The sequence below is a fragment of the Balaenoptera borealis genome, assembly GCF_965194805.1.
Source record: "Balaenoptera borealis genome assembly, chromosome: 16".
Classification (NCBI taxonomy): Eukaryota; Metazoa; Chordata; class Mammalia; order Artiodactyla; family Balaenopteridae; genus Balaenoptera; species Balaenoptera borealis.
In genome coordinates, this window is record NC_138872.1 from 21390196 (window position 1) to 21417964 (window position 27769).

General features: G+C 48.9%; 1 protein-coding gene across 1 annotated transcript; it reads right to left on the reverse strand.

Moving 5' to 3' along the window:
- Positions 1 to 642: 642 nt before the first annotated feature.
- ARHGAP40 (Rho GTPase activating protein 40) lies at positions 643 to 27529 on the reverse strand. The gene is given in 16 exon segments (XM_082362341.1): positions 643 to 5072; positions 5075 to 5256; positions 5964 to 6019; positions 7634 to 7761; positions 7886 to 7957; positions 7961 to 7996; positions 8000 to 8018; positions 8020 to 8024; positions 10001 to 10225; positions 11911 to 12111; positions 12731 to 12822; positions 14342 to 14440; positions 14443 to 14506; positions 16763 to 16979; positions 16981 to 17101; positions 27295 to 27529. Coding segments are annotated over 16 exon segments (1725 nt in total). The 5' UTR covers positions 27479 to 27529; the 3' UTR covers positions 643 to 5048.
- Positions 27530 to 27769: the final 240 nt, after the last annotated feature.

A 27769-nucleotide genomic window follows, 5' to 3' on the forward strand; every position in this document is an offset into this window, starting at 1 on the left:
TCTGCCCACTGCCCCCTTGCCCTCTTTCAACTCCAGCCACGCCAGCCTTTCAGTGTCTCCTCCACGCTAAGTTCCTCCGCTCAGAGGCTAACACGCTCTGTTCCCCCTGCCCAGAGGGCCCTTCCACCTCTCACCTGTTCATCTTTCAAGTTCAGCCTCCTGGGAAACTTCAGACCTAGTCCACTTTCCCTCTCTTTCCTTTCACTCCCCACAACTGTAATTAGCAGTACAATGGTAAGTAGCAAATAGCAATTTGTGGGATGAGTTATTTTAACATCATTCTTCCTTCCCTAGATGGTAAACTCTGAAAGGAAGGTCTGTGTTGATTCAACGCTCCATCCCCAGTGCCTGGCTCTCAGTAGAAATTTTTGCTGATTGCATGTTGGAAATTTTCAGCAGGCAGAAATGGGGTGGAAGTGCATTCTCAGAAGAGGGAAAAGCACAAGCTAAGGCTCTGAGGCCAGAGAAGACAGAGTAAGTTCAGAAAATGTGGTGCCAACATGGGGAGCAGAGGAGGAGCAAGGGGACAGGTGTGGAGTGACTCTGCTGTAGGTGGGGACAAAGGGTGGGAGGAGCCTGGATGAAGGGGGGGGAGGGTTGGGGAATCTCAAGGAGGGAGCCTGATCCATCCCTTAGCCCAGCTGCCTCAGACAACCTCTCTGCCCCGGCACGTGATGCTCCAGCAACTACGGCCATAGCTGAGTCCTTTCTGTTCCCTCTATCTGCAAACCTCTTCTCCCAGCTCTTCTGATGGCTGGCCCCTTCTCATTTCGGTGTCAGTTTCATTGTCACCTCCTCAGAGAGGTGTTCAGTAGCAGACACTCCGTGCACATTGGCTCCACGCACGCCCCTTCGCACCTACCACCATAACAAAACAAGGCTCCTTAAAAGAAACATGATCTCGGCCCAAGTCCAGACGGCAAAGAGCCTGCAGAAGCTGGGCACGCACTGTGAGTTGTGCTAACCCAGCAGCAGGGCTGGTGTGAGATCATCCGTCACCATGATGCCACAGGGTGGGAAAAGGTGAGCCCTCGGATAGCGCTGAAGATGAATGGGGAAACCAACATGCGATTAAACTCGGCTCCTCCGCTGATGGCTGACGGCCCTCTCTGAGTACAAAGTTAGCACAGCCAGGCCTGGGCTCCCAGCACCCACCAAGGCACATGCTCCTCCTCCTGCTAAGGTTAAAGGATTGTCCCTCCAACCACACAGCTCCCTGGGATCCCAGCCCTGTTAATGAGGGGTGAGGCATGCCATGGGACCAGAGCAGGTGCTGAGAACCATGGGGGAGATAATATCATTACTCACCATTTCAGGCCGCCTGGCTCTTGTTGATAATTAATAATAATAATGACAGCCCTGAATGAGCACTTGCTATAGGTCATTTCCTCATTTTCACACATCAAACCAGGGAGGTAGAGTCAGGTAGTGAGGACAACAGTTTCTGGAGGAAATAGAGGAGCAGACAGGGATTCATGTATCTGTTCATTCATCCAGTGGATTTTTACTGAGCACCTACTATGCACCATTATATCCACAAAGGTGAGCAAAGTCCCACATGGTCTCTGCTTTCATGGGGCTACATATTAGTCAGGGTCACAGATGGGGAAAAACTAATTAAATATGATAATTTCAGGTAATGATAAATTCTAGGAAGAAAATTAATTAAGGTGATGAGAGAGAGAGAGGAAGAGAGGAAGCAACTTCAAACAGTTCAAAGAGGATGGTCAGAGAAGGCCTCTGGAAGGAAGGGACATGTGAGCTGAGACCAGGAGGTGAAAGAAGCTGGCTGTGAGAGTAGCTGAGGGGGGAATGTTCTGGGCAGAGAGAACAGCACGTGCGAATGCCCCAAAGCAGGAATGAACCTGGTATGTCTGAGGAATGGAAAGGAGGCTCATGTGGCTGGCTCTGCAAAGCGACAGGCAGGGTGGGTGAAGTGTCATCAGAGACAGTGGATGGACCTCATAGGCCAGGGTAAGGAGTTGGGATACTACTTTAAGTGGTGTGGGATCCCTCTGGAAGGTTTTCAGTAAGAGGGCTTTTAATAGAATTGAATTTTTGTTTTACAAGGGTCACTATGGCTGCCGTACAGAGGATAGATAGGAGGGCAAGGAGAGAGAGTAGTTAAAAGGCATGGAAACCACTGAGACTTTGTACCATCACCACCACCACCACCACTGCCATCAACATCACCACCATCATCATCACCACCACCATCATCATCACCACCATCACCATCACCATCACCACCACCACCATCACCACCACCATCATCACCACCATCACCACCACCATCATCACCACCACCATCATCACCACCATCATCATCATCATCATCACCGCCACCATCATCATCATCACCATCACCACCATCATCACCATCACATCATCATCACCATCATCATCATCATCATCATCGTCAAAGGCATCTAGATGACAGAGGCTTGGACTAGGATGACAGTAGGAGCAAAGGAGTGAAGTGGGGGGATTGGGATATATTTTGGTGGGAGGTCCAGCAGGGCTTGGAGGTGGTCTGTAGGGGGCAGGGAGGAATTGGGGAACAGAAGCAGCAACTCTAGCTGAACCCAATACGGAAAATCTACCCAATCTCCCTACTTCTGCTCTCGACTGTCCTCTCTCACTAGCACCTACCAGGTCCTTTTCCTGCTTCAGGCAATCGTGGTGTGGCTGAAGGAGCACTGGATTTGGAATCGGGCATCCAAGATTCTCACTCTCAGTGTGACTTTAGACACACGGTTTAGCCTCTCTGAACTTCAGTTCCTTCATATGTAAAATGGGACCATGGTAATACCTATTTCATAGGACTTTGGGGCTACTGCTGGGCTAGACTCATGCTTCATCCAGTCTATGCTCTTCGGATGGGGCTGCTGGGGAAACTGAGACCGCTTAAAGGCTTGTAACTTGCTACAATCTCCACATGCCCCGCCAGGCAGTTCTAGGATTAATGTCGATCCCTCCTCACTAAGTTTTCTTGGTTCCCTCTTTCTGCTTCTGAGGGTGTTTGCATTGTGGGAGGTGGGGAGAGAGAAGGGGAGACTGACAAAGTGATTATCATGAAAATATTTTAAAATATAGATAGTTAAGGCAAAATAGTGTGGATTTGTAGTCTAAAATAGTTAAGAGCTTGCATCTTGACACCAGACTAACCTGCATTGGTATTGAATCCTGTCATTTATTGTCCATAATAATATTGTGTTTCAGAAGATTGTTGTGAGGATTAAAGGAGCTAACATATGTAAAGCATCTGGTACATACTTAGTGCTTAGTGACCATTAGCTGCCGTCATCACATCCTCACTCAAACTAAAACACTGGATTGTGGTGAAGATTAAGTTTATAAAACTCTCGGTATCGTCACTATCATCAGCATCACCATCATCGTTATCATCATCACTACTATCGGCAGCTGCAGCAGAAGTACCAGCATCACCATCATCACCATCACCATCGCCATGATGATCACCAACATCACCATCACACTCATTCTCATCACCATCATCATCATCACCTTACAGGGTCAAGCAGGTACTATCAATGCACCAGCAATATCCTTTCATCACCTACCATTTCAGTGTCCAGTGGTTAACTTCTAATTGCCAGCATCTACATTCCTTTACCTGAGGGTTATCTCTGGCTACTGGAGCAAACTATGCCTGTGCTCATGCTGGCTGGAAGTGCCAGGGAACGAAATGCCCACCCTTGTCAGGAGGAGCCCTCAGCCAATCACTCACAGGAGCTGATGAATAAATACCCAGCTCCCTTGCCCTCTGGGTGTGGATAACTGATGAGTATCTTCTCCACTGTTTCTCAGAGTTCTCCAGGAGAATTAAGCTCTGGTGCCCACAGTGGTAACTTGCTTGATGATGCATCCTTTTATGGGCTGCCTCCCCTTCTTAACTTCCCACTCCCTTGTGTTTCCTGGGATCACTCTGTGCACTTGAATCATTGTTTCAGGGTCTGCTTCTGGGGGAACACAAATGAAGACCTGGATTACTGTGAAGATTAAACTTATAAAGCTCTTGGCATATATTAAGGGCTTAATAAATTCATTGTTGAATGAATGAGGCTTCACCTGTCCCAAGGAGACAGACCCAGGGTAGGGGAAAGAGGAGGAAGAGACCTGGGACCATAGGAGAGGGGTGGGACAGGATCCCAGAGAAGCTGCCCCTGAAGCCCCCCACCCTTCAACAATTGTCGTCATGACTCCAAGCCTCCCCCTCTGATTCTCTTCCTGGCCCCTCTGGGTGGCTTCAGGTTCAAGGTGTGGACAGACCACGTTGAGAAACACAGCAAGACATCCTCATCACCAAGCTCCCATGTTAGCTCACTGGAAGGACAACACCCACTGAGAGCTAGACTGGGGAGAAAAAAACTTGAATGAAGTAAAAGTGACATTTAATTTATGCCCTTAATGTTCAAACAGAACTTAAATACCATTTTACAAAATGACATGATTGTCCAAAGCAATATTTAAAATATGGGCACTGTGAAGGGAGAGGTTTTTCTTCTTTCCAGTCCCCTCTGGGGCTGTTCCTGGCCACAGTACCTGCTCCCCTTCACTGAGATCCAATCCTCTCATCTTTCACAAGGGCTCAGAAAGGGCAAGAGGCTTGCCCAAGGCCACAGAGCTCTCCTGGCTTCTTCTCCAGTTCTGTCCACTATACATCATAGGGCCACTCTCAAAGCAATTTTTTCCTGGAAAAAAGAAAAACCTGTCCCTTGATAGGGGTGCTATATTTTTTATTCTCCTCAGGGCTGGGAATCACAGACAAAAATCCATGCAGGTCTAAGTCCCCAAGAGGTGCTGGCATACAGCAAGCGTGGTGTAGGAGTCCACCCTGGAGTGAGGGCTCAATGTGTGTGGTTCTACGGGGTCCTTTGTGGGTTCTGAGAGGCATTTCAGAGACGAAGGTCACCTTGGAGGACAACCTAGACCTTCTCCCTAAGTAGCTGTGCTCCCACGCCGAGTACACCCAGCCCGTAGCGGCAGGGATGTGGTATCCAGGCTGCCCCTTAGAGTCCAGGGGCTTAGGTGGGGTTCTGTTTGATGACCCCCACTCGCCATGGGGGTTGGTGCGGTACAGATCTAAAAGGTGGGCATCTGGGTCCAGGCGATGCTCACCTGTGGGAAGCGGGGGTGAAGGAGGTTGAGGTAGGAAAGACCAGCCTCCCTCCCCGCAGCCAAAGGGAACTGCTCTGATGAAATTTGCACTCCAGAGCCCTCTTGTGGCCACGGCTGGACATCACCCCTTCTCCTCCTTCCCTCCCTCCCTCCCTTGGAAGGCTTTGCCTGAGGACACTCCCTCAAAGCATCACTACACCCTAAGCCTTGTCTTTTAGCCTCTGCTCCTTAGCTGGTGGCTCTCAAAGTGTGGTCCTTGTGTTAGCAGGACCTGGAAACTTGTTAGAAATGCAGATTCTCAGGGCCCAGCCACCTGTGTCTTAAGAGCCCCCTGGGTGATTCTGATGCATCACTCAAGTTTGAGAATCACTGCTCCAGAGAATGCAACTGAGGACAGCTGCCTATCCTCGGTCCCCACAAAGCTGGGGACTCTCAGAGCTGGACACATGTTTACAGAATTCCTTGAGGAATCCATGGTCACTGGCCCGGGAGGAGGTCCACTTCAGCTAGGCTGGCCCAGAAGCATCAATTTCACTGGAGGTACTGACAACTGTCACACTAAACAAAAAATTCTGCCCGCTCCGTGTCTGATGCCAGCTCCAGGCAAAACTCCAAACTCCAGGACGGAATCCTAAGGCGTGCACAAGCTGACCCTTGACCTCACAGCAGGGTTCCACTTGGTTTCACGGGAGACAGAGGCCTGAGGGGGAGATTCATCTCAGGGTGGACTCTGGCCTCCCCCAGAGGGGTCCAGTGAGCCCTCAAGGTCAAAGAGCTCCCAGTGACCTGGGCTCAGACTCATTCCCCACAGGGAAACTCACTGATATTCCCTCCGACTTCGTGGAGGAGGATGTCGGCTGACTTCATGGACCTGTTGCTGTAAGACAGAGAGAAGCAAGCCACTGACTCTTCTAGAGGCAGCAAGACCAACCACTGCGTATGGAGCCCAGGACTGGAAGGGGTGGCCTCACTGATTTTTGGTCACAGGTGGGAGATGAGACATATGGACCCTCCTGAGAGAGCCGGAGCTCAGGAAGGAGCCCAGCACCCAGAGGCAGGGAAGAGGCAGCTGGACGGCACTAGGGGAGGGCCAGCCATGGGTCCCCTGTCACAAGGCCCCTTCCTGCTGGGCATCAGAATGGAAGCTATGGGAGTGGTGGGATGAGGAGTGACAGATGAGGACAAGAGCCTGCAGTGAGGGGCAAATTGCGAGTCAAGATGGATTATGAATGTTGTAGGAGTATGTATGTTAATTATAATTAGTATATAAGTATCATATAATTATCATATGATAATTATGGATATCCTGAGCTCAATTCCAAAGTCTGTCCCCAATTTGCTGTGGGGCTCTGGGCAAAGCCCTTTCCCTCTCTGGGCCTCAGTGTTCCCATCTGTACAAGGAGGAACTGGACTAGACACTTGCTAAGGACCAATAGTCCAAGAGTCCTTTGTGCCAATTCCATCAAGGAGGCTCCTGAGAGTTCAAGCTATTTCTTACATCTTGGAGTGACAGCTGCAGATCATCCCCATGGATCCTCTTCCAGCTCTTTGGCCACACTGACTCAGGACCTTTGCACATGCAGTTTTTGGTGCCTAGATGCCTTACCTCATCTCCCACACTATACCAGGTGCCTTGTTTTACATTCACATTGTTCCCTGTATTTCTTATACAACCTAATACAGCTTGTAACTTGATATTTACTTTGTGGCTATTTGACTCATGTCTATGTCTTCCACAGGGCTGTGAGCTTGTAGGTCCAGGGCCCTTGTCTGTTCTTTTCCTTGTGATTCTAGCATTCCACATTGTACCTGGTCTAGAGTAGGCATTCATTAAATACCTGTGAAATGAATGAATGAATAAATGAATGAATCATGGCTATCACCATTACGATTTGGAGCCCAGAAGTTCTCTGAGAAGGCCGGAGAACCCAGCTCTGACCACCCCAGAAAGGGAAAGGTCAACAGCAGGCACAACTCCCCTCAGTGGCCTTCAGCTCCGAGGGGCTGACCTCTCCCTGCACCAGCACCCTGTTTCCTGCACGGGAGAGGCTCCTGTAACGGGGGGAGGTGGCCCGCACTCAGAATACTGGATGTACACACACAACACACCCACACCAGCTGCGTGGGCACGGATCATATGTCCACATACACAATGTCCCCTAAAGCGTGCATACATAAACACAGGCTATAGAAACGTGTGCACATGCGTTCACCCTCACAAACAACAGGAGCGCGTGCAGGGCACCTCCAGACGCGTGCATCTAGGTTTACATAAGTACACATGATGCACAAGGCGACACTGCCAACTTCCCCATTCTGGACTCCTCCTGGAAACAGTATTCTTAGAAGTCCCTTCTCTTCTACTGGCCCCCTCCCCACCCCAATCACTCGACACCCCACAAAGCAAACCCCACTTTCCCAACCCTTGGCAAAGCACACAAGTGCTGCCTAAAAATGAGGCAGGGGTGATAGCTTCCAGAAGACCCCGCACCGCCCCACCGTTTCCTCCTTGCTCAGCCGCGTCACCTCCCTCGTTTCTAAGACCCCGCCTCCTCTCTCGCTGCGACGGGCCCGGGACGCCCCCTGGTGGCCACAGTCGGCAGCGCCGTTCCTGGCAGCCTGGTCGTGAGTCCCGGCTGATGCAGAGGATGCGAAGGCCCGGCCACCAGGTGCCCTCCCTCCACCCCTTGCCCCTTTCTTCTTCCACCTGTCGGGGCGGGGCGGTGGTGCAGGGCTCACTTACCAACTCGGGGCCGTCCATCGCCTCGTTCCTGTCTGCGTGCATCCTTCGCAGCCAGGTCTTGAGTCCCCCGTCTCAGAGCTGGGGGCACCGGCGAATGCTGTCGTTCAGTTTTCACACCTGGGCCACCAAGAAAGGCAACCTGGCCAGAAAGAATCAAGTCTTAGCAGCGGGGTCGGGCTGCTGGGGTGAGAAGCAGAGCCGCCAGGGTCACTGGGGCCTCTTCCCTGTCCCAGCATCCCAAACAGAGCTTGGCAATATGTATCTGTTGAACTTGGGGCTGAAGCACTAGTTTGATGGGAGGAGGGGGGCCATTTAGTCCCTAAAGGGGGCCATGGAGTAGGGGACTCTGAGAGCAGAGCCCACCCTTGGGCTTCCTGACAGGGATCTCCCAAGACAGAGGCTGGAGGGTACTGCACCTGCTGTGGGACAGGTGCTCATTGTCTTACCCAAGCAGGGGTGTCCCCAAGAACACACCTGCAGTGGGCTAAGGCTTTGAGAACCCCAACCAGCCCTCACTGGCAGATCCCCAAAGACCCCCGGATCGACCCATACCCCTCTGTCGAATCAGAACCCAGCAGACAGTTAGGAGAATCCAGACTCCATGGACCCTGATAATAAAGAGCATGTGCCCTGGGCTCTGACAGAACTGGGTTCCATTCTGGGCTCCTCTGTTTACTGGCTGTGTGACACCCAAACAAGGTGACACGTGTGAGAGGGAGAGGAAGAGGATTCTTCCATTTTACTTTATCTACATCTGTGTTGCCTGAAAGTTTTACAAGAAGTCATTAAGGTATTTCTTGAATTTAAAAAACTGCGTGCAATAAAAAGTGTTTTAGTAGTCCCATTAGCCCAGAGAGCTGAAAGAGCACAGAGAAGAAAGGCACTCTGGGCGTGTAGGACGGTACCTGTGTGGGGGAAGGGTGGGAGTTCTCAGCAGAAGAGTTGACGCTTGAACTGGGTCTTGAAGAATCAGCAGAGGGTACCAGCTTTCTGCTGTTTCTAAAATGGAAGGGAATTCCAGGCAGAGTGAACTCCCTAAGCAAAAACGCAGAGGCGTGCAGTGCAGGTTGAGTTTGGAGAATGCGCTGGCATTTGGTGCATTTAGAACAGAAAAAATGGCCTGAGTTGGGAGGGGGGAGAAACTGGAAACACTCAGAAAGCTTCACTTGCGGGTTTCTGAAATTAAAAAAAAAAAACAACTATCTTATGACTTTACAGATGAAGGGAAGGATAGGAGGGAGGAAGGGAGAGAGGGAGAGAGTGAGAGAGGGAAGGTGAGAGAGAGAAAGGGAGGGGGGAAAGGTGCGTGGATGGATGGATGGATGGATGGATGGATGAATGCGTGGAGGGGTGGATGGATGGGTGGGTGGATGGATGCCTGGATTGGGGGGTGGCTGGGTGGGTGGATGGACGGACGGATGGAGGTGTATGGGTGGGTGACTGGATGAAAGGACGAACGGAGAGATGGATGGAGGAGGCTGCATGTCTAAGTGAAGTGGCCTGACAAGCAGCGGTGGCGGCGCTACCTTGTGCTCATGGGAGTACCGGCCGGGTCTTCTCTGTGCTCCCGCTCCACCCTCAACTTCCACGGGCCTTGGCATGTGACCACAGATAGACCACAGAGGGGTCTCTCTCCCTACTGTTGCCCCTCCCTCTTGCTCTGGATTGTCACTCGGGGCAAGGCTCATGGTGGGGCGGGGGTGTCCTGGTCCTCTGACTCCGGCCTCGGCAGCCCCTGTGCTCCTGAGCCTCAGGGGTGGGGCTTTCTCAGCATCATTAACGCTTTGATGTGAAGGAATCTTTGCGGGGGCTCAGAGAACACCCATAACCTGGGGTACATCAGACGGCAGTGGACTGACTGAGGTGTGGCAGTGGAGACAGAAAGTGTAGACCCCTCTTGGATGCGAAGGCAGGGGGAGGAAGAAGACTCTGGCCTACACATAGGATCCAGCAAAGGTCCCACAAGAGATACAACTAGGGATTTGAAAGGACAGCACCCACAATCCTGGAGGGCAGGGGCATCAGGACAGCTGTACCTGGAGGAAGACGGGGCCTGTCCCTGCTACCTGGGTGGACGAGCCATCCCCTCCATTCGTGGTGGACCACAGCACTCACCGTCCAGGGCAGATCCTGGTATTGCGCTATCATCCACACCACCTCAGCTGCCCCCTCTGCCAGCTGCTTCTCTCTGCCCCTGGGGAGTTTTGGGGGCCGCCCTCGGTGCTGGAAGAGATGAGGGGCCATCTCCGTGGAAACACTCCACAACATCATCTTGTTGCTCGGCTCCCGGGCCACTGGGAAGAATTCCAGGAGTGCCTGGAGGGGGACACAGAGCCTCCCTCAAATCTCAGCACATCCCTGGTGCTCCTTACCTTCCCCAGAACATCATGCTGCACGACCTGGGGACACCTGGAAAGAGCCAGGGACTGGAATAGGGGTTTTGGTTTCAGCTTTGCCATCAGCCCATCCCACAACCCGTGTCTCAGTTCCCTGCTCCTCAAAAAGTGGCCCAAACCCTCCCACTTCCCTGCTCCCCCAGATGTTACTGAGACATCTGGGTCAGACCACAGCTCCCAGGCAGGAAAGGACCACAACTCCAGGAAGTGGGTCTTTTCCTGGAGAGCCTCACGTCAGCTCCTTCTTCTGAAGTCTGGATCTGCCCAGGATGCAAAGGAAAGAATAGGGAAGCAGAGACAATGGGAAGAAAAGGGGAAGATGAAAACAGCTACAAGGTATTAAGTATTCTTTGTACTCATGGCCCCTTTGTTAGCACCTTACATACTTTTATCTTCTCACTTAATCCTTACAACAACTCTATAAAGTGGATTCTATTATTGTACCCATTTTGCAGAGAAGGAAACTGTGGTTTGGAGAATGTGCCCAAGGCCACATAGCCAGTAAGGCTGAAGGGAAGGAGGAAGGAATGGAAGGATAGAAAGATGGATGGATGGATGGATGGTGGATGAGGATGGATGATGGAAGGCAGAAAGGATGGAAAGAAGGAAGGGCAAATACTGAAAAGTATTACATCTTCTACTCTATGATTCCTCAGGTGTTAGCTCTTGTAATTCCCCAATCACACAAGATGCTATTATTATCCTCAGTTTACTGAAAAAGGAACAGAAATTCTAAGAGGCTGTCTCTGTAACCAAAGCTAAGGCATAAGGAGAGGAGGTCCCTTGAGCCCAGCACTACCTGCTTACAAAGACCTCTCGGGGGCTCCTATGTTTACATCAGACAAGGATTCCAGTAGACCTGGTGTCTCCTCACAGCCTCACGCTCGAGGTTCATCTTGAGTTCGACCCAAGGACAGCCAGGAGCGTGCTGGGGGCTAAGTGAAGCCTACATCCAGCCCCAGCCCCCAGTGCTGAGCGCCCACTCTCATAACACACAGTGGGAGCTCCTTAAGACTGTTTCCCAAACGAGTGCCCCAGAGAATACCAGTGCCATGCAATGTCTTCCACAACAAAAGAGGTCCGTGAACAACTAAGTTTGGAAAATGCTATATTCTCTAGTCCCACTTGGAGATTCAGGAAGCCTTAGCATATCAAAGGCTCTGAGAAGTCTTGTAGGAAAGAATGATCCTTAACTTTGTTTCATTAACTCAATGTTTACCCATCTTATTTGGATACAGAGCCCCTTTTCCCAGTGACACCTGTTAACACCACGTAACACTAATGTTTGCAGTGCCCACTCCGGGAAGCACCATTTCCTTCCAAGACCCATCTGCTCTCTTTAGGGAAAAAGTCTCAGGAAAGACTTGGCAGGACTTCCCTGGTGGTGCAGTGGTTAAGAATCCGCCTGCCAGTGCAGGGGACACGGGTTCGAGCCCTGGTCCGGGAAGATCCCACATGCCGCGGAGCAACTAATCCCGTGTGCCACAACTACTCCACCTGCACTCTAGAGCCCACGTGCCACAACTACTGAAGCCTGCGCGCCTAGAACCTGTGCTCCACACCAAGAGAAGCCACTGCAATGAGAAGCCCGGCACCGCAACGAAGAGTAGCCCTCGCTCGCCGCAACTAGAGAAAGCCTGCGCGCAGCAACGAAGACCCAATGCAGCCAAAAATAAATAAATAAATAAATTTATTTTTAAAAAAACGCACAGAGGAGGGTGCTGGGAGACGCAGCCTCAAAGAAATGGGGAAGCCAAACCATAACTTTGACCCTGGCACCCTGAGAATGCCCGATGTGTCCAGCCCTCTCTCTTCCAAACAGGACAGCAGCTATGGGAGAAAGAAACCAAAGTTTAAACCAGCAACCACTGGAAAGCGGGATTCAAACATGTATGTTTGTCTTCCATGAAAACCAGAAAGAAGAGAGAGTTTGGAGGAGGTTTCCCTCAAAATGAGAAGAACAGCTTTCTTGGCCGCTGCCATGAGCCAGGGATTGTTCTGAGAGCTTTACGTGCATTTATCTCATTTCATCCGTAATAAAAGGAGCATGCTGTTATTCTAAACCTTCCTCTGTAGATACTAAAAGAAAGGCTCATAGAGGTTTAAAAATTCATCCCAAGGCTGACTATAAGTTACACGTGGACGAACCTCCGTGCTGTTCAAGGGTCAATCGTAATAATTTGACTCTCTTCCAAGTGAATGTTAAATTCTGTTATTTGATTGTGCAAAAATTCTTTACATTTAAGACATTATTAAAGACTCCTATGATAAAAATTCAAAAAAAATTCATCCCAAGTTTCTCAGCTACCAAATGTCAGAGACCGAATTTGAACCCAAGTCTCCCGATTCTATAGTCCACACTCTTATCTCCCAGGCTAGACGTCTCCCAATAATGGCTCCAGAGCCAGCCTCTCATGGGCTAAATGAGCCCAATCTGGGGATAACTTCCGGCTTGAAGGACCAGCGGGACCTGGGTGCTGGGGAGGGATCTGCGGTCGGCTTCCAGCAAGGTGTCGAGGGACACACTGAAAAGGCAAGTTTCTGCGGAAGTCAAAGACCAGAAGGGGCATTTCACTTCCTGGAGTGACAGCTGGGCTCCAACCTGTGAGATCTCGTGGGTAACTAGAATCAGACTCTTTTCCCTGCGTGAGGACTGAGCTCTCTGGAGGATGGTTGAGCTCAAAATTCTCCACATCTCTCCAACAGAACCTTTGGCCTCAGTGATCATGAAAACGTTAGGTGCACCACAGAGCAGACAATCTCAGCTGGATAAAGAGGTGTTCAAAGGAAAACGTGCTGCAGCCCCAGGGAGTGCTGGGTATGACATGTGACAATGGCCTGGGGTAGAGGGTCTAGGTCTGCAAGGACAGGCTGAGTTCTGAAGAAATGTATTTCCCATCCTGCCTTGCAGTCTTCTTGGGCAAATTCCTCCTTCCCAATCTTCTCTAATTTCCTTCCTTCTCCCTTCAACCACCTACGTGTTTCTCTGCGAAACCCCTACCCCTGGCCTTTCTTATCCCCCATCCTCTTGTCTCTGAAGAAGCAAACAAAAAAATCACAGTGTGTAATATTGACAGTGATGCAGTCAGATGAACACTCTCATACACTATTGAAGGCTAATATATACCAAGAACTGAATAAGTATATTCTAAAATAATCTAAAATGCATTCAAAGTTGTGTGTGCAGCCATAGTGATTGTGTTTTATAATAGAAAATCATGAAATAATAAATGTCCACTAATAAGAAATGGTTAAATAAATCACATCCACAAGGAGGGAAATAGTGCCCTGATTAAAAATCATGTTTTCAAAGAATGTTTAATAGTTGTGGTAAATGATAATACTGTTCCAAGCTCATTACCCCTCCTTGTATCCATATCCTTTGCCATGTGAATTTGCAATCCTTCCCATGAAAGAAGCAGAAAGTACTTTCCCACTCCTTGCTGGTCAGTCAGCTGATAGCTTTGGCCAGTGGAACAGTAGATGCCGTGATGCACACAGAGGTTTAAAATGCGTGGTGTGGTAGGCTTCGCCCTCTCGTGCCCTCTTGCCCTAAGGACAGGCTCCAGATAGCCTGCTGGTCCCAGGAGAACGAGAGAAATATGAAGCTGACCCAGACCCTGCCAACAGCCTAGATCAGCCAACTGACCCCCAGTTCACCCCCAAACAGAGTAAATAATTGTTTTAAGTCATGAGTTTGGGGGTTCTTATTATGTAGCATTACTGTGACAATAGCTGAATGATACAGTGACTGGGAAGTGTCCATAATTCTAGAATATTTAGTGAAAAAAGGCTATACACACACATGAAAAACAAAAAGGAAAATGATACCCTGAAAGTTAATAGAGCTTATACCTGAATTGCATTTTTCGTTTTTGTATTTTTGCTCTATTTCCCAAATGTCCTACAACGAGCAGGAATTGTTTTCACATGCAAAATTTTATATATATAAGAAATATCGCAGCTAAGCATGTTTTGGTGGAACATTCCCCAGGCAGCTCCCTCGATGAGAAAGCTGGGACTTTAGCCTCGGGGTTTTTGATGCGCTGGGACCGCTGACCTGTCGCCTTCCGTTTGCCGGCCTTGCTCTTTTTCAGGTCCAAGCCCAGGACGTCACAGAGCGTGGTCAGCTCGATAAGGGCTAAGGCAGGGACCTTCTGATATCCTGTAAGGACAAGTTTCCTACCCTAGTCAGGCCAAGTCTGCCCTTGGGGATCCTAAATTTCTAGGGAGAAAAGGAAAAACACTCGTTCAAGCCATGCAGCAGTATGTGCGTTGAGGCTCCCCCGTCCGCCCAGGCAACCAGGAAGAGGAAGCGCAGAGTGGAGAAGAGCAGGGGCTCAGGACTGCATCCCAGGTTCAAGTCCAAGCTCTACCTCTGACTGATGGGGTCACATTCTGAGCCTCTAATTCCCCGTTTGTAATCATAAAATTGTGCCTACCTTGTGAGGTTTTTGTGATGGTAAAATGGGCTAAGGGGTGTAAAGCGCTTCGGGTGCCAGAGGCCCCAGTGAATGGAAGATGCTTTTACTACCTGCATTCCAACAGGAGGGGCGGGAAGAAAGGGGTCACCCCACAGGCCTCTCCTCATTGTGTCTATTCAGGTCCTTTGTTGCTCTCTCTCTCACCCAATCTGTCCCTACGCTTGGCCGTGTCACCCACAGCTCCGATGCTCCTCTTCCGCACTCTGCGTAACGACAGAATATTAATTGAAAAATAAATTATGTTAGACTGCGCCATCTAGAGGCAATAGTGGGGATCTGCAGGCATTCCTGCTATCAGAGGTGAAAAATGCCGAGAGAGGGGGGGACAGATTTCTTTAGTATTACCAGAAGACTTAACCAGAATATTCCCCAGTGCACCATTAGAGTGCTCTAAGAAGGGAAAGGAATCATGCTGTGGTTGTCGGTAATAATGCTGTGGCTATAATACAGCCTAGTGCTCGTTGTATGGGCTATGCAGTCACACTCTCCGGGCTCGGATTCTGACTTTACCTGTGAGTTTGGGTAATTTTACCCTATTGTGAGTCAAGTTTCTCATCTGTAAAATGGGACTAATAATAGCATCTACTTCACAAGGTTGTTGGGGATGTTAAATTGGATAAAGCATATAAAACACAGTTCCTGAGGGAATTCCCTTGCGGTCCAGTGGTTGGGACTCTGCACTTTTGCTGCTGAGGGCCAGGGTTCAATTCCTGGTGGAGGAACTAAGATCCCCAAAGCCACGCGGCCAAAAAACACAGCACCTGACATATACTGAGTACTCAGTCATTATAACTATTACTATTTCTTAGTTTATTTATAGATAATTACTGTCAACATAACAGAATGAAATTCAATCATGTATATAAAGTACTTGGTCTAATAACTGATCCAGGGTAAAAGGTCAGCAATATGTGGTACCCTTTAGCATTAATTATTATCATCATTCATAGCTGAGTGGGGAAAATCAAATTACCAAGATGAGAAGATAAGATAATGTTGAACATTAATTATCTCTGATGCTTTAGGAATAGAAAGTCATTATTTAAAAATTTTATTTGATGAACTATGGTTACATAAGATATTAACACTGGAAGAAAGTAGGTGAAGCATACATGGGGACTCTGTACTATTTTTGCAACTTCTTGTGAGTCTAAGATTATTTCAAAACAAAAGGTTTAAAAGAAGATTCCATTCGAGGGAAAGACAGTGCTTTCATATTGGAGTGGGGTTCTTGCAGGTGTGGAGGGCAAATTTCCTAAGCAAGAGGGAGTAATGGTCAATCTGCAAGGCTGTGGGTCAGGCTGCTGGGGGCTCAGTTAGCTCCATCACTTCCCTCTGAGCTTCACTTCTCTTTTTTCTATCTATAAAGCGGGAGTACAATGACAGCACCCATCTCATAGGGTGAGGTAAGGAAACAAGCCAGTGCGTGTGAATGATGCCTCTGGAGCAACTCCTGGGGCAGGGAAGCCCTCAGTAAAATGTTACCTAGGATTATCCAGCCACATCAAAATATGATCAATAAAGAACCTCTTCCTTCAGCAGCACGAGGACCTGGGAAAGACTCTTCCTGATGAGAGATCAGAAGCCTGGTTACCCTGGGGGGAGGGGGGATTAACTGGGAAAGGACATGGGGGAGCCTTGGGGTGATAGGAGTGTTCCATATCTTGATCTGGTGGTAGTTACACAGGTACACGCATCAAGATGTGCAAGGTAAATATCTGTGCACTTTACTGGGAGTCTGGGACTGTACTGGGACAACTGAACATTTGGAAAAGAAAAAAACTAAGAAGTTGGGTCTCTCACACCAGACACCAAAATTAATTTTAAAAACACAACAAGAAAAACACATGTAGGTGGATAGTTAGTTTGCTGGATGAGGGAGGACTTTCAACGCATAAAAGCAAAGAAGAAAAGGATAAATGAAAATAAAGAAGAACATAACTGACTGTAGTTCCCTGCTTCCCAGTAAATATTTGTGGAATGAACTAAAAGAATGCGTGATTCAACAACTGTCTGCTGGGTGCCCGGCAGCATGGGAAGGGGGAGGAGGGAGGCGCAGGATGTGCTGGTGCGTAAAGGCAGGGCCTAGCCACCAGCCCTCTGGGCAGCAACATCACCGGCACAGGTGCAGGTGCCTCCGGGGGCCGCCTGCCTCTCTGCAGAAGCAGCACAGCTTGTTCGGAGCAAGCGGAGTCCATGATGAAGGTTTCCCCCGCCAGCCTGCACCTGCAGCCCTTCAGACTCTGCTGCTGTGGGGAAGCAGAACAGAGAGACTGTCAGGACCGCTGGCTCCCTACCTCCTCCAAGCCCAGAGCCCCAGGAAGTGATTTCCCAGGCTTGTGCCCATGCTCAGGCCCAGGAACCTCAGTAACAGTTGCCTAGGATACAGGGCCTGAGATCGTGACTCAGGGAAGCAAGTTCTTAGGCTGAGGACTGAGGCCTTTTGGCCCAAGAAGTGATTTCCAGGCTCAAGCTCAAAGCCCCAGGATCGAATAAAAAAGCTTAGAGCTCAGACCCACTGCCCCAGGAAATCGTTTCCTAGCTAAGGCCCTTGCCCCAGGAAGTGTTTTCTTAGCTAAGGCCCTTGCCCCAGGAAGTAATTTCTTAGCTAAGTCCCTTGCCCCAGGATGTGGTTTCCTAGCTAAGGTTCATTGCCCAGGAAGTGATTTTCCAGGCTGAAGCCCATGGGTCTGATGGGAAAAGTCCACTCAAGGGCCCAAGTTTTCCCCTCAGGGTCCCTTCCTACTGCCCTCAAGCTGGAAAGGCAGACAGACAGAAATGCTCAGAAGTGTGCACATTCTCTCACTTCACAGAGCAGCCCCTCTATGGAGCCTGGAGGATTCCCAGGGCCCTGGAGAGTGAAGGCCCCTTATGTGGAGGAGACTCAAAAGCCCTGGAAATGAACTGGTTCCATTTCACACCCAAGTCTCCATTCTCTGGAGACATTTCCTTTGCAAATTACAGACAGCTTCCAGTTAGTCACGTGGGAAGCAGATGATACTCACACACCCCAGGGAAATAGGAGCCACTCACTACCCTTTCTTCATAGATGGAACGGCTGAAGCTCAGAGGTCTTCCCAAGATCCCGTGACTGCTAAGTGGGAGAGTGGGCATTGGGACCTAGGTCTTTCTGCTTTCAGTGGCTATCATTTCAATCACTGGGTTATGCCACGTCAAATCTATTCCAAGAAAGAAGATGCCCACAACCCATCAGGTTTCAAGTGCCAGCAGGATATATAAATGACAATAAAAAGTATGAGAGTTGCACTGATAATGGCTATATAGAGAGAGAACCTAAGCTTTCAGGCCGCCCAAGGACGCACAGTGGCAACGGGCATATACATATTGGCCTACACAGCTGACGAAGACCTAATGTAAAATGGGGACATAGCGCATGCAAGCTATGCAGTTAAAGAAACCTCAGCTAGAATTGGAGTCGGAACAGGCCTGTAGGGGGAGCTATCACACCCTGCCATGCATCACCAATTGCTCCGAACAGGAAGAGACCTATGCCTACAACTCCAACAGGAAGGGGCCTCTACTTAATATCCGTCAGGAAGAAGAAAATTTCTCTCAGCTCAGCCAAAGACTGTAGCAGCCCAACCAATAAGAAGCCTCCATACTTTGGTCTTCCGGCTTCCTCTGATGGGCTCTTTGGTTATCACACCCTTTCCCAATTTCCAACTTTTCCCTATAAAAGCAATTTTCCTTTCCTTGTTCTCTGGATTTGCCTGTGGTCCCCCATAGTTGTGTATGCTTGGTCTGTTCTAGGCACTGAGGTTACAGCAGTGAGAAGGACAGGCAATGTCCCTGGCCTCATGACTTTACATTCTAGTGGAGGACATCAACAAATGCACAAATAAATGCACTATGTGATGTCAGGTGGTGATAAATGCTCTAACAATAAATAAAGCAGGTCGAGGGGCTAGTGAGTGACAGGGCAGGGGTGCTGTTGGTGACAGCTTTCCAAGGAGGTGACGTTTGAGCCCAGTTCTGGTTGGAGAGAAGACGCCAGGCAGATCCCCAGGGGAAGAGCATTCCAGGCAGCAGCAGCAGTGAGGACAAAGGCCCTGAGGCAGGAGTGGTCCAGGAACTACTTCATGGTCCAGGAACAGCAAGGAGGCCTGAGTGGCAGAAGTGGGGAGATGGGAAGGGGGGGTGGGAGGAGGGGAGGCAGAGCGGGGCACAGGGCCAATTCTGCAAAGCCTGGTAAGCTGTGATGTGGTGGTTTTACATGTCCCCAAATTCTTTGACTCTCATCCCATTAAGAGATGGGGGTCTAATTCCCCTCCCCTCGAATGTGGGCTGGACGTAGGGAAATAGGATGTGGTAGAGTGATGCTGTCTTTCTTCCAAAGCTGGGTCATACATGGCAAGACAGCTTCTGCCTGGCTCTCTCTCTCTCCCCCTGCCCGTCCCTCCCCCAAACTCTTGTTCTTAGAACCCAGTCACCACGCTGTGAGGAAACTCAGGCCACACACAGAGGCCTAGAGTAGGCTTTCCAGGCGATGGTTCCAGGTGAGGCCCAGCTGATGGTCACATCCCCCACCAGACACAAGAGTGAGAAATCCTTTGAGGTGACTCCAGCCTCAGCCACCATCTGACCAACTGCATGAGGGTCCCGGAGTGAGAACTGCCTAGCTGGGCCCTGTCAACCCCCATAACAGTGAGATATAATAATAATAATAATAATAGTTGCTTTACACTGCTAAGTTGCTAAATTTGGGGTGCTTTGTTACGCATAATACGTAATGGGAACCTACAGTTGTCTATTATTCTGAAAGAGATGGAGACACATTTGGGAATTTGAGCCTAGGACTAAGAATTCCACTGGAATCTTCGTTCCACAGGGGAGACTTTGGTTTGTGTTCATACACACAGGAATATTATTCAACCATAAAAAAGAAGGAAATCCTGCCATTTGTGACAACGTGGGTGGACCTTGAGTGTATTATACTAAGTGAAATAATTCAGACAAAGCCAAATACTGTATGATGGAATTTAAAACAGCTCACAGAGACAGAACTCATAGAAACAGAGAGTGGAACGGTGGTTGCTAGGGGTTGGTGGGGGGAATGGGGAGATGCTGGTCAAAAGGTAACTCCTAGTTGTACAACGTGTAAGTTCTGGGGATCTAATGATTAGCATGGCGACTACAGTTAAAATACTTATACATTGCTAACAGAGTAGATCTTAAATGTTCTCACCACACACAAGTGCTAACTCTGTGAGGTGATAAAGATCTTAATAACCTTTTGTGGTAATCATCTCACAAAATATATGTGTATCAAGTCATCACATTGAATACCTTAAACTTACACAATGTTATATGTCAATTATATCTCAATAAAGCTGGGGAAAACACACGTAATGTAAAAGAACAAAAGTTAAAAGTAAAAAAGATGGGCCAAATATTGGGTAAATGTTAACACAACGGATGAGATATCAATAGCACTTTCAGATCGAGAAGCATTCTAAGGAGGGAAAAAGAGTAAATCCACAAAGAACCTATGACCGTGAGGAACATTTATGCGCTTCATAGCACAGCAAGAAAAATAAACAAGAACGGCTAGAAATGTGAGATTGACAGAAACACGCGGGCCTCATCATTTGCCATTTCCCCACGTGAACGTTGCTTTCCAGTTATGAGTTGGCAAGTTCTCCAGTTTCTCTTAGACCTCCGTGTCTTTGCATAATTTGTTCCCCCAGCCAGGGCTGGGTTTCCCCAATCCTGGCCACCGTATCCCTTTTACATGAGATCTGGCCCACTCTTACTGCACTAAAGGCAGTCTTACAACAAGAGCTTGGCGAGGTAAGGAAGGCATATTGCAGGAGGCCGTCAGCATCTCGGGGCCAGACGAGGACAAAGGGACATCACAACATCACGAGTGAGCGGAGCACAGATGTGGTGGGCCTTGTGGCTACCTCCCCAGCATCTTTTCCACGCATCCCCCGTTATAGCAGCTGTGACCCACCCCCCCAAGCCTAGTCGCAGACGCAGGTCCAGGTAAGCTTGAATTAAGAACTGTTGTGTGAGTGCCTGCCGATAGGTACAGCGTTTTTTTAAGGGGATGAAAATGTTCTAAGATCGATTGTGATGAGGATTACACAACTCTAGGAATAGACTGAAGACGGTTGGATTGTGTACTTTATAATGGGTGAATTATATGATATGTGAATTATAGTTCAATAAAGCTATTGTTTAAAAAAAAAAAACAGAAAAGAACCATTGCGTGCATTCCTCCAGCCACAGGAATTGTTTCAAGAAGATAAAGCTCAGGACTTTCGTTGGGAATTCTGAGATGTAGACAACTTGCTGAAGACATGTGCGGAAAATAACACCTCCAGGTGTTGGCAGTCACCCAGCAGGGATCCGGGCTTAGAACAAAGTGGATATCACGCACAGCTATAAAAAGAAATTTTAGAAGCGGGGCCTTAGATAATATCTTGAGCAGTCGAATCATAAGAAGTTCACCCACAGAGTGCATTTTATTTGAAATATCCTTACCTGGGGAGGTAGCTTGGTTTTTTAATCCATGCCCTTTTGACAGATGCTTGGATTGCTTCCACTGGGTCCAGATCATGAGTAAAAAGCATCCTCAGATTTATTACCGTGTACCTTTGCTCAGAGGTAACAGTGGAAGAGAGTCGAAAGTGGAATTGTTGAATCAAAGGGTTTGTAGAAAATTTTGACACTTCCTGCCAAATTGCCTCCCTCCCCCCCGGAATTGTTCTATTGGATTTTTCTCTGTTTGTTGTTGTCGTAGTTGTTATAGCCTGGAACAGGGGGCCAATTTTGCTCCTGTTGTCTACCTGGCCTCTGCCTCGTGGGGTCCTGTGCCCTGGAGTCTCTGAGGCTGTATTTTGCCCTCAGCCTGACAGCCCACCCATGGATGTTCCCCCAACTTCTGGAGGTGTGATCCAGTACCTAGGACCCGCATCACAGGTGTGTGACCTGGGTAGTCCCACAGGATCCCAGGCTTAGGAGGAGCCCATGCTGGGTTTAGTGCTCTGCTTTCACCATCTTGAAATTCTTAATAATTTTTGAACAAAGGCCCCCATGCTCATTTTGCATGTGGCCTGTCCCGCCAGCACCTTACCCACAGGCCCTGGCTTGTGCCTTTCCCCCAAGTGTCCCGCCCACACGCCGAGCTCCACCCTCCCATCCTGAAACATCCTTGACAGTGGTAAAGCAAAACAATCTCAGGTCTGCCAGTGCCCGAAGGAAGAGGCAGGGCACCAGCTCTCCCTGGGCAACCTCTTGGCCAATTTCACCAAGCAGAAGCTTAACTGGAGACTGATTCCCAGTTAATTATAAAATTGGCCGTTTAGCTTGATTTATGCTTTTCGAGACAACTGCCAGTCCGGGAACCTCCTGTGTCCGTTTGGAAACCCCTGCTGGTGCACAGCACGATTTCTTTAGTTGCTTTGTGATTTGCTTGGAAATTACCGGCCTCTGGGTGTTTTCGCGACAATTTGAAAACTGCGGTGACTAAACCAAAACAAAAGTCGTTACCTTTGTCCCCGTTTTGACAGCTAAGCAGGGAGAGGGGAGTGATCATTTCTTTGGGTGAACTTTTTGAGGAGGTCAGATGGGACGCAGGAAGGGACAGAAATGAAATAAAATCCTAACAGTTCCAATGGCGTCACTGTCCCAAGGTCACGTGACGCAGTGCTGCAGTGAGTCCCCCGTTTCACCAGAGAACAAGGGCACTCAGCACATCCACAAAATATGTTCTGAACATCACTAACAGCCGATTTTTTGTTTGTTTTATTTTCAGTGTTTTACTGATGTACAGTATATGCAGAAAAGTGCACAGATCCTCCGTGTACAGCATGAATAACTGTCTCCTGTTGTCATTTTGTTTCCAGTGTTTCCTGAGCACTTACTACATGCCCAGCACCAGACACGTGCAGGCATCAGTTTAATATTCACAGGTGGGTGCTATTGTCCCCAGTTTACAGGTGAGGAAACAGACCCAGGAGTAGACGGCCCACCCATACATACCCAGCTGGCAAGCAGCAGAGCCAGGATTCGAACCCACGTTGCAAGCCCCAGCTCCAGTGCTCTCAACTGGTATGCGCTGTGGTTTCAGGAAGCCCTTAGGTATGAAGGAAGTAATCTGAACCCATTCTTTCCCCACCATAAACTCTGATTCCCCTTCTGAATTCCTGGTCTCACCAGGTGTTACCTTCAAGTGCGCTGAGGGCCACTCCTGAAGAATGCTTTCTTGTAATTCCCCACATTCAATTAACCACTAATTAATTCGGCCCTTCATACATCTCTTGCATCCACCCACTTCCCCCCATTCCCACAGCCGCCATCTTGGTTCAGGCTACCCTCCCCTCTTGCCTGGACCACAGCCCCATCACAGTCTCCCTACATGGCTTCTAGGTACCCTTATCTGGTTCAGAAAGATCTCCCAAGCTCTCGAAGCTGACCTATCAGTCTCCTGCTTGAGAGTACCCTGAGGATAAAATCCAGATACCTTAAGATGGCATGGGTCTGGCCTGACTCCCTTTCCGACCTCATCCCCTGTCCTTTCTTCCTCCCTCTGCCTGGAGTGGCCTTCCCTCATCTGTCAGTTCTTCCTCAGGTCCCTGCCTGAAAGTCACTTTCTCAAAAAGACCTTCTCAGATCCCTTACCTGGATTAGGTCTCTGCTATTTTGCTTTTGGATAACACTCATTCATTCTTCCTGGAAATATCGATGGATTGTCTTCCTTAGTCACTGCTGTCTCCCCAGTGCCTAGAACACTGCTGGCAAATAGTAGGTGTAGTGTATATAGTATACGGTCCCCGAGTTCTTTGACACCCTGCCTATGGAGAGGTGGGGTCTACGTCTGCTCCCTTTGAACCTGGCAGACTTGCAACCGCTGCAACCAACAGAACACAGCAGAAGTCAAGCTCTGTGACCTCTGAGTCGGGTCATAAAAGCCCCTACCTGGCTCTCTCCCTCTGCTTGCTCCTTCTCGGTTGTGATGCTGAGAAGCCCAGGTCAGGTATCAGGTCACCCCTAAGCGCTCCGGGTAACAGAGCCAGTCGAACCATGCCTTTGAGTCATTTTGGTCTAGGTTTCTGACATATGAGTAGAGAAGCTTCTAGATGTTTCCAGTCCCCAGCTGTGAAGTCACCTGCAGTTGTTCAATCTTCCCAGCCAAGGCCCCGGAAATCATGGAGCTGAGACCAGCCATCCCCACTTGCCCTGCCCCAATCCTGACCCACGAAATCCATGAACAGAATCACATATTTGTTGTTTTATGCCACTAAACATATTTTACAGTGTTTGAAAAGTTCTCCCAACAGAGTCCTAGGTGTGCAGCTTGTGTTGTCCCTCTGTCATTTAAGTTAATACCAGATAAACCAAATTATTGTTATCAATTCATTACCCCTCCCTCTACTTAAGGCATCTGCCATTCCTCCAACAGAGGCAGGGGCTACTGTCCCCCTGGCCCATCCACTGACTTGGGCTTTGGGTGCATGATGTGCCTTGGTCAGTGGAATGGTAGCAGACTTGAGGCTGTGTGGTGGGGCTGGCCCTCTTGCACCTCCCATCACCATGGGAAGCACTATCCCTGGATGGCTGCAGCCTGGGTCCCAGAATGAACTCATGTGGCACAGGCCAGAGCCCAGTGAGCACTCACAGCTTGAGCCTAGGGCCAGATCAGCCAACCCTCAGCTGACCATCGACACATGGCGTGAATAAGTGTTGCTTTAATAAATGGTTGCTGGTGAGTTTGGGATCATTTGTTACACTGTCATAGCTGACACATACAGTGTATTATTGAACAACCCTAACAGCTTGCCCAGAAGAGCAGAAGGCCCACTTTCTCCCACTCACACACATTCCTAGATGCTAGATGCACATGACACACACCCACACCATGTCCCACCCTATCCCCAACCCCCAGATGAAATTACACATCAGGTTCTGAGTCATGTGAAGGGTGAGAATCAAGCCTCTGAGAGCAGAGGTTGAAAAGTCAGTCTCAGGGCAGGGCATAGCCAAGTGCACATGCGTGTGCCAGGGAATGTGTAGGTCCATACTCTCCCATGAACGTGTATGTGGTCATGTGTGCCAATAGGAGCTTATGAAGGAGGATCTCTCCTCTGCTGCTTTAGGACTTTCCAGGAAGTCTGGATTCTCCATGCCCACACAGGAACTCTCACATAACTTAGTATATGACTATGATGTGGATGGTGCCCCTTTGGATGGAACATCTTTATGCAGTACACAACAACACTGCCATCTATGAAGCAATCCCTGTGGGGACCATGTGTGGGCCGGACAGGAATGAGATCTTATAAAAGGCAAATCCTCAGTTAACCTTTTGAGTATCATCTTAACTGAGCCCCTAAAACCCCTATAAAGCAACAACTTTCCCCTTAAGACAAGAAGGTTTATTCCAAGCAGTGTGCTCATTCTTTGAATTGTCCAGTGATGCTCTCCACCTTTCTTCCACGAAGTAATTCTGCTAGAGCTGATGTCTGGGTTGTAAAATTTTCAAACATGACTATTTTGTGTTATAGAAAACAAGAATGAAAACATCTTGAAATAGAATCAATATAATTTAGCTTCTTGAATCCGATCTGAGGCTGGGCCAGGAGACAGAGAAAGGCACAGCTGTGGGTGTTCCCTTCAGCTGGTCAAGGCAGGTGAGAGCCAGAGAAATAGGAGACCTGCCGGGCCAAGAAGCCGCATTCTAGGTGTGGAGACCAGACCCACAGACCAGTGGTTCTCAACCCTGACTGTGCACTGGAATCACCCAGGCAGGCTTTCAAAGTCCCAATGCCCAGGCAACACTCCAGACCAATTGCACCAAAGCCACTGGAAATGGGACATGGGCACCTGTATTATTTGAAGCTGCCCACTTGATTCCATTGTGCAGCCAAGGCTGGGGAGCAGTGCTGGAAGCATCATTATGCCACTTGGGTTCAGAGAATTGCACAGAAGTTTTCAAGAGTCGGGTGAAACGGATGGATTGCATCAAAATTCTCACATACCACTTCTGGGAGGAGCCACCTGCATTTTTGAGATGGCTGAGGGAGATTATGGTACTGCCTGTGACCTCTGAGATGACAAATGTTCCCAACCAGAAGATCAGGATCGAACAATCTCCATTCGAAGTAGCAGAGTGGCTACTACCCCCACTGGATGTTAACGCATTTAATATAGCTTGCCATCGTTTGAACATAGGGAGGTCTCTCATTTATAAATCCTCTAGCTCCAATCCTCTCCAAAAAAAATCAAAAGAGAGGATAATCCTGGGGCCCCATCCCTGAGGGACGACAATTTGCTAAAGCTGAGCAGTGGCTGCCCCTTCAATGGGCTTCCCTGCAGGGCTTGCCAGAGAGGTTCTGGAAGTTCCCCAGGGGGTTGGGGCTTGCCCTGATCCTTCCTTTGACCAAGGTCATAGACACGAGCCTGTCCCTGCCTGAGTCACTTAATCAGGCTATTTTCTATGCTGTGTTGGCCAGTGCAGTAGCCACTAGCCACGTGTGACTACTGAGCTCTTGAAATGTGGTTGGTATGACTGAGAAAATGAATTTTTATTTAATCTTAACTAATTTAAATTTAAAACTGGATGCTTGAAAACTTGGATATGTGAATCTACTCTGCCAGTTCTCAGTCTTTGCCGGAGAATTAATGAATTAGAAACTCTGGTCGGGGGCAGCAATCTGGTCCTCAGGTGGAAATGAGGAGACCAACCGGACTTCCTTGCTGCAGGCATGTTCTGAGCTACAGCATTTTTTGGAGGGCAATTGGGCAGGAACTATCAAGATTCTAACTGTTCCTTTAAAACCTACAATTACCCTTCTAGGAATGAGTTTTATCCACACAAATCCCCAAAGATGTTCATTACAGTATTGCTTAGAATGGTTAAAAATTGGAGCCAATCTATATGTCTAAATTAGCCAGGAACTAATTAACGAAAGGATACCCATAAAAGTGGATTCTGGGAGACCATTAAAATGAATGAGTTAGATCGTTATGTTACTGACATGTAAAGATGTCCATAACATCAATTAAGGGTTGAAAGGAAGCGTAAAGGCACAACCACTACCATGATCGTATTTGCGTAGAACTATATAGGTACAGCTTTATATATGTCACAACATTCTCCCAAGGTATATGTCTAAACCTTAACAGTAGTAGGTTCTGGGAAGTAGGCGCATATACTTCTGTACTGTTTGAATTTCTGTCAGAATCACATTGTTTGTAATATGCTGTAATCACAGTCGAGGAGAAAGGATGTTTTAAAAACTCTGATCTGGGCAATTCCCTAGTGGTCCGGTGGTTAAGATACCGTGCTTCCATTGCAGCGGGCATGGATTCAACATACAGTCAAAAAAAAAAAAAAAAAAATGAAACCCACTCCACCCCTTGGCGGTAACCTTGGGCCATTTACTTGACCTCCCAGAGTGTCTATTTCCTCATCTGTAGGATGAGAGGGAAATTCTTGCTTCACAAGTGTGTGGTGAGGATGAAGTGAGATGAAGCACACCCCCAGCACATATGGGTCCTCAACTTGGTCCCCTTGCCCCTCGGGCTTGGCCCTGAGACACCAGTGGCCCAAACCTTCCCTCTCCTCTCCTGGGATTCCTGTACCTGCAGCCCAGGTCTGCCCAGCGCCAGGCACAGCGCCCCAGGCACCTGGCAATGAGGGCCCGTGGGATCTGGGGACACGGTGAAGCCAGGGCCACCAGGGTCATCTGGGTAGCAGGGAGAAGGACACACACACACACACACACACACACACACACACACACACACACACACCCCTCCTGCCTTACCAGACAAAATGCCAGAAAGGGGGCCTCAATCCATCCCCTCAGAGGCCTGGGGTCTCAGCCTCCCACCCAAGCAGGGAGGGCATCTTTCCACAGACAACCCGTACACACACAGCCAACAATCCTCCGGAGCTGCTAGCTTTCCAGGGGCCCCAGGGAGCTGTCTGCCCCGCCTTCTGCTGCAGGCGCCCCCGCTCCCGCTCCCGGGAGCAT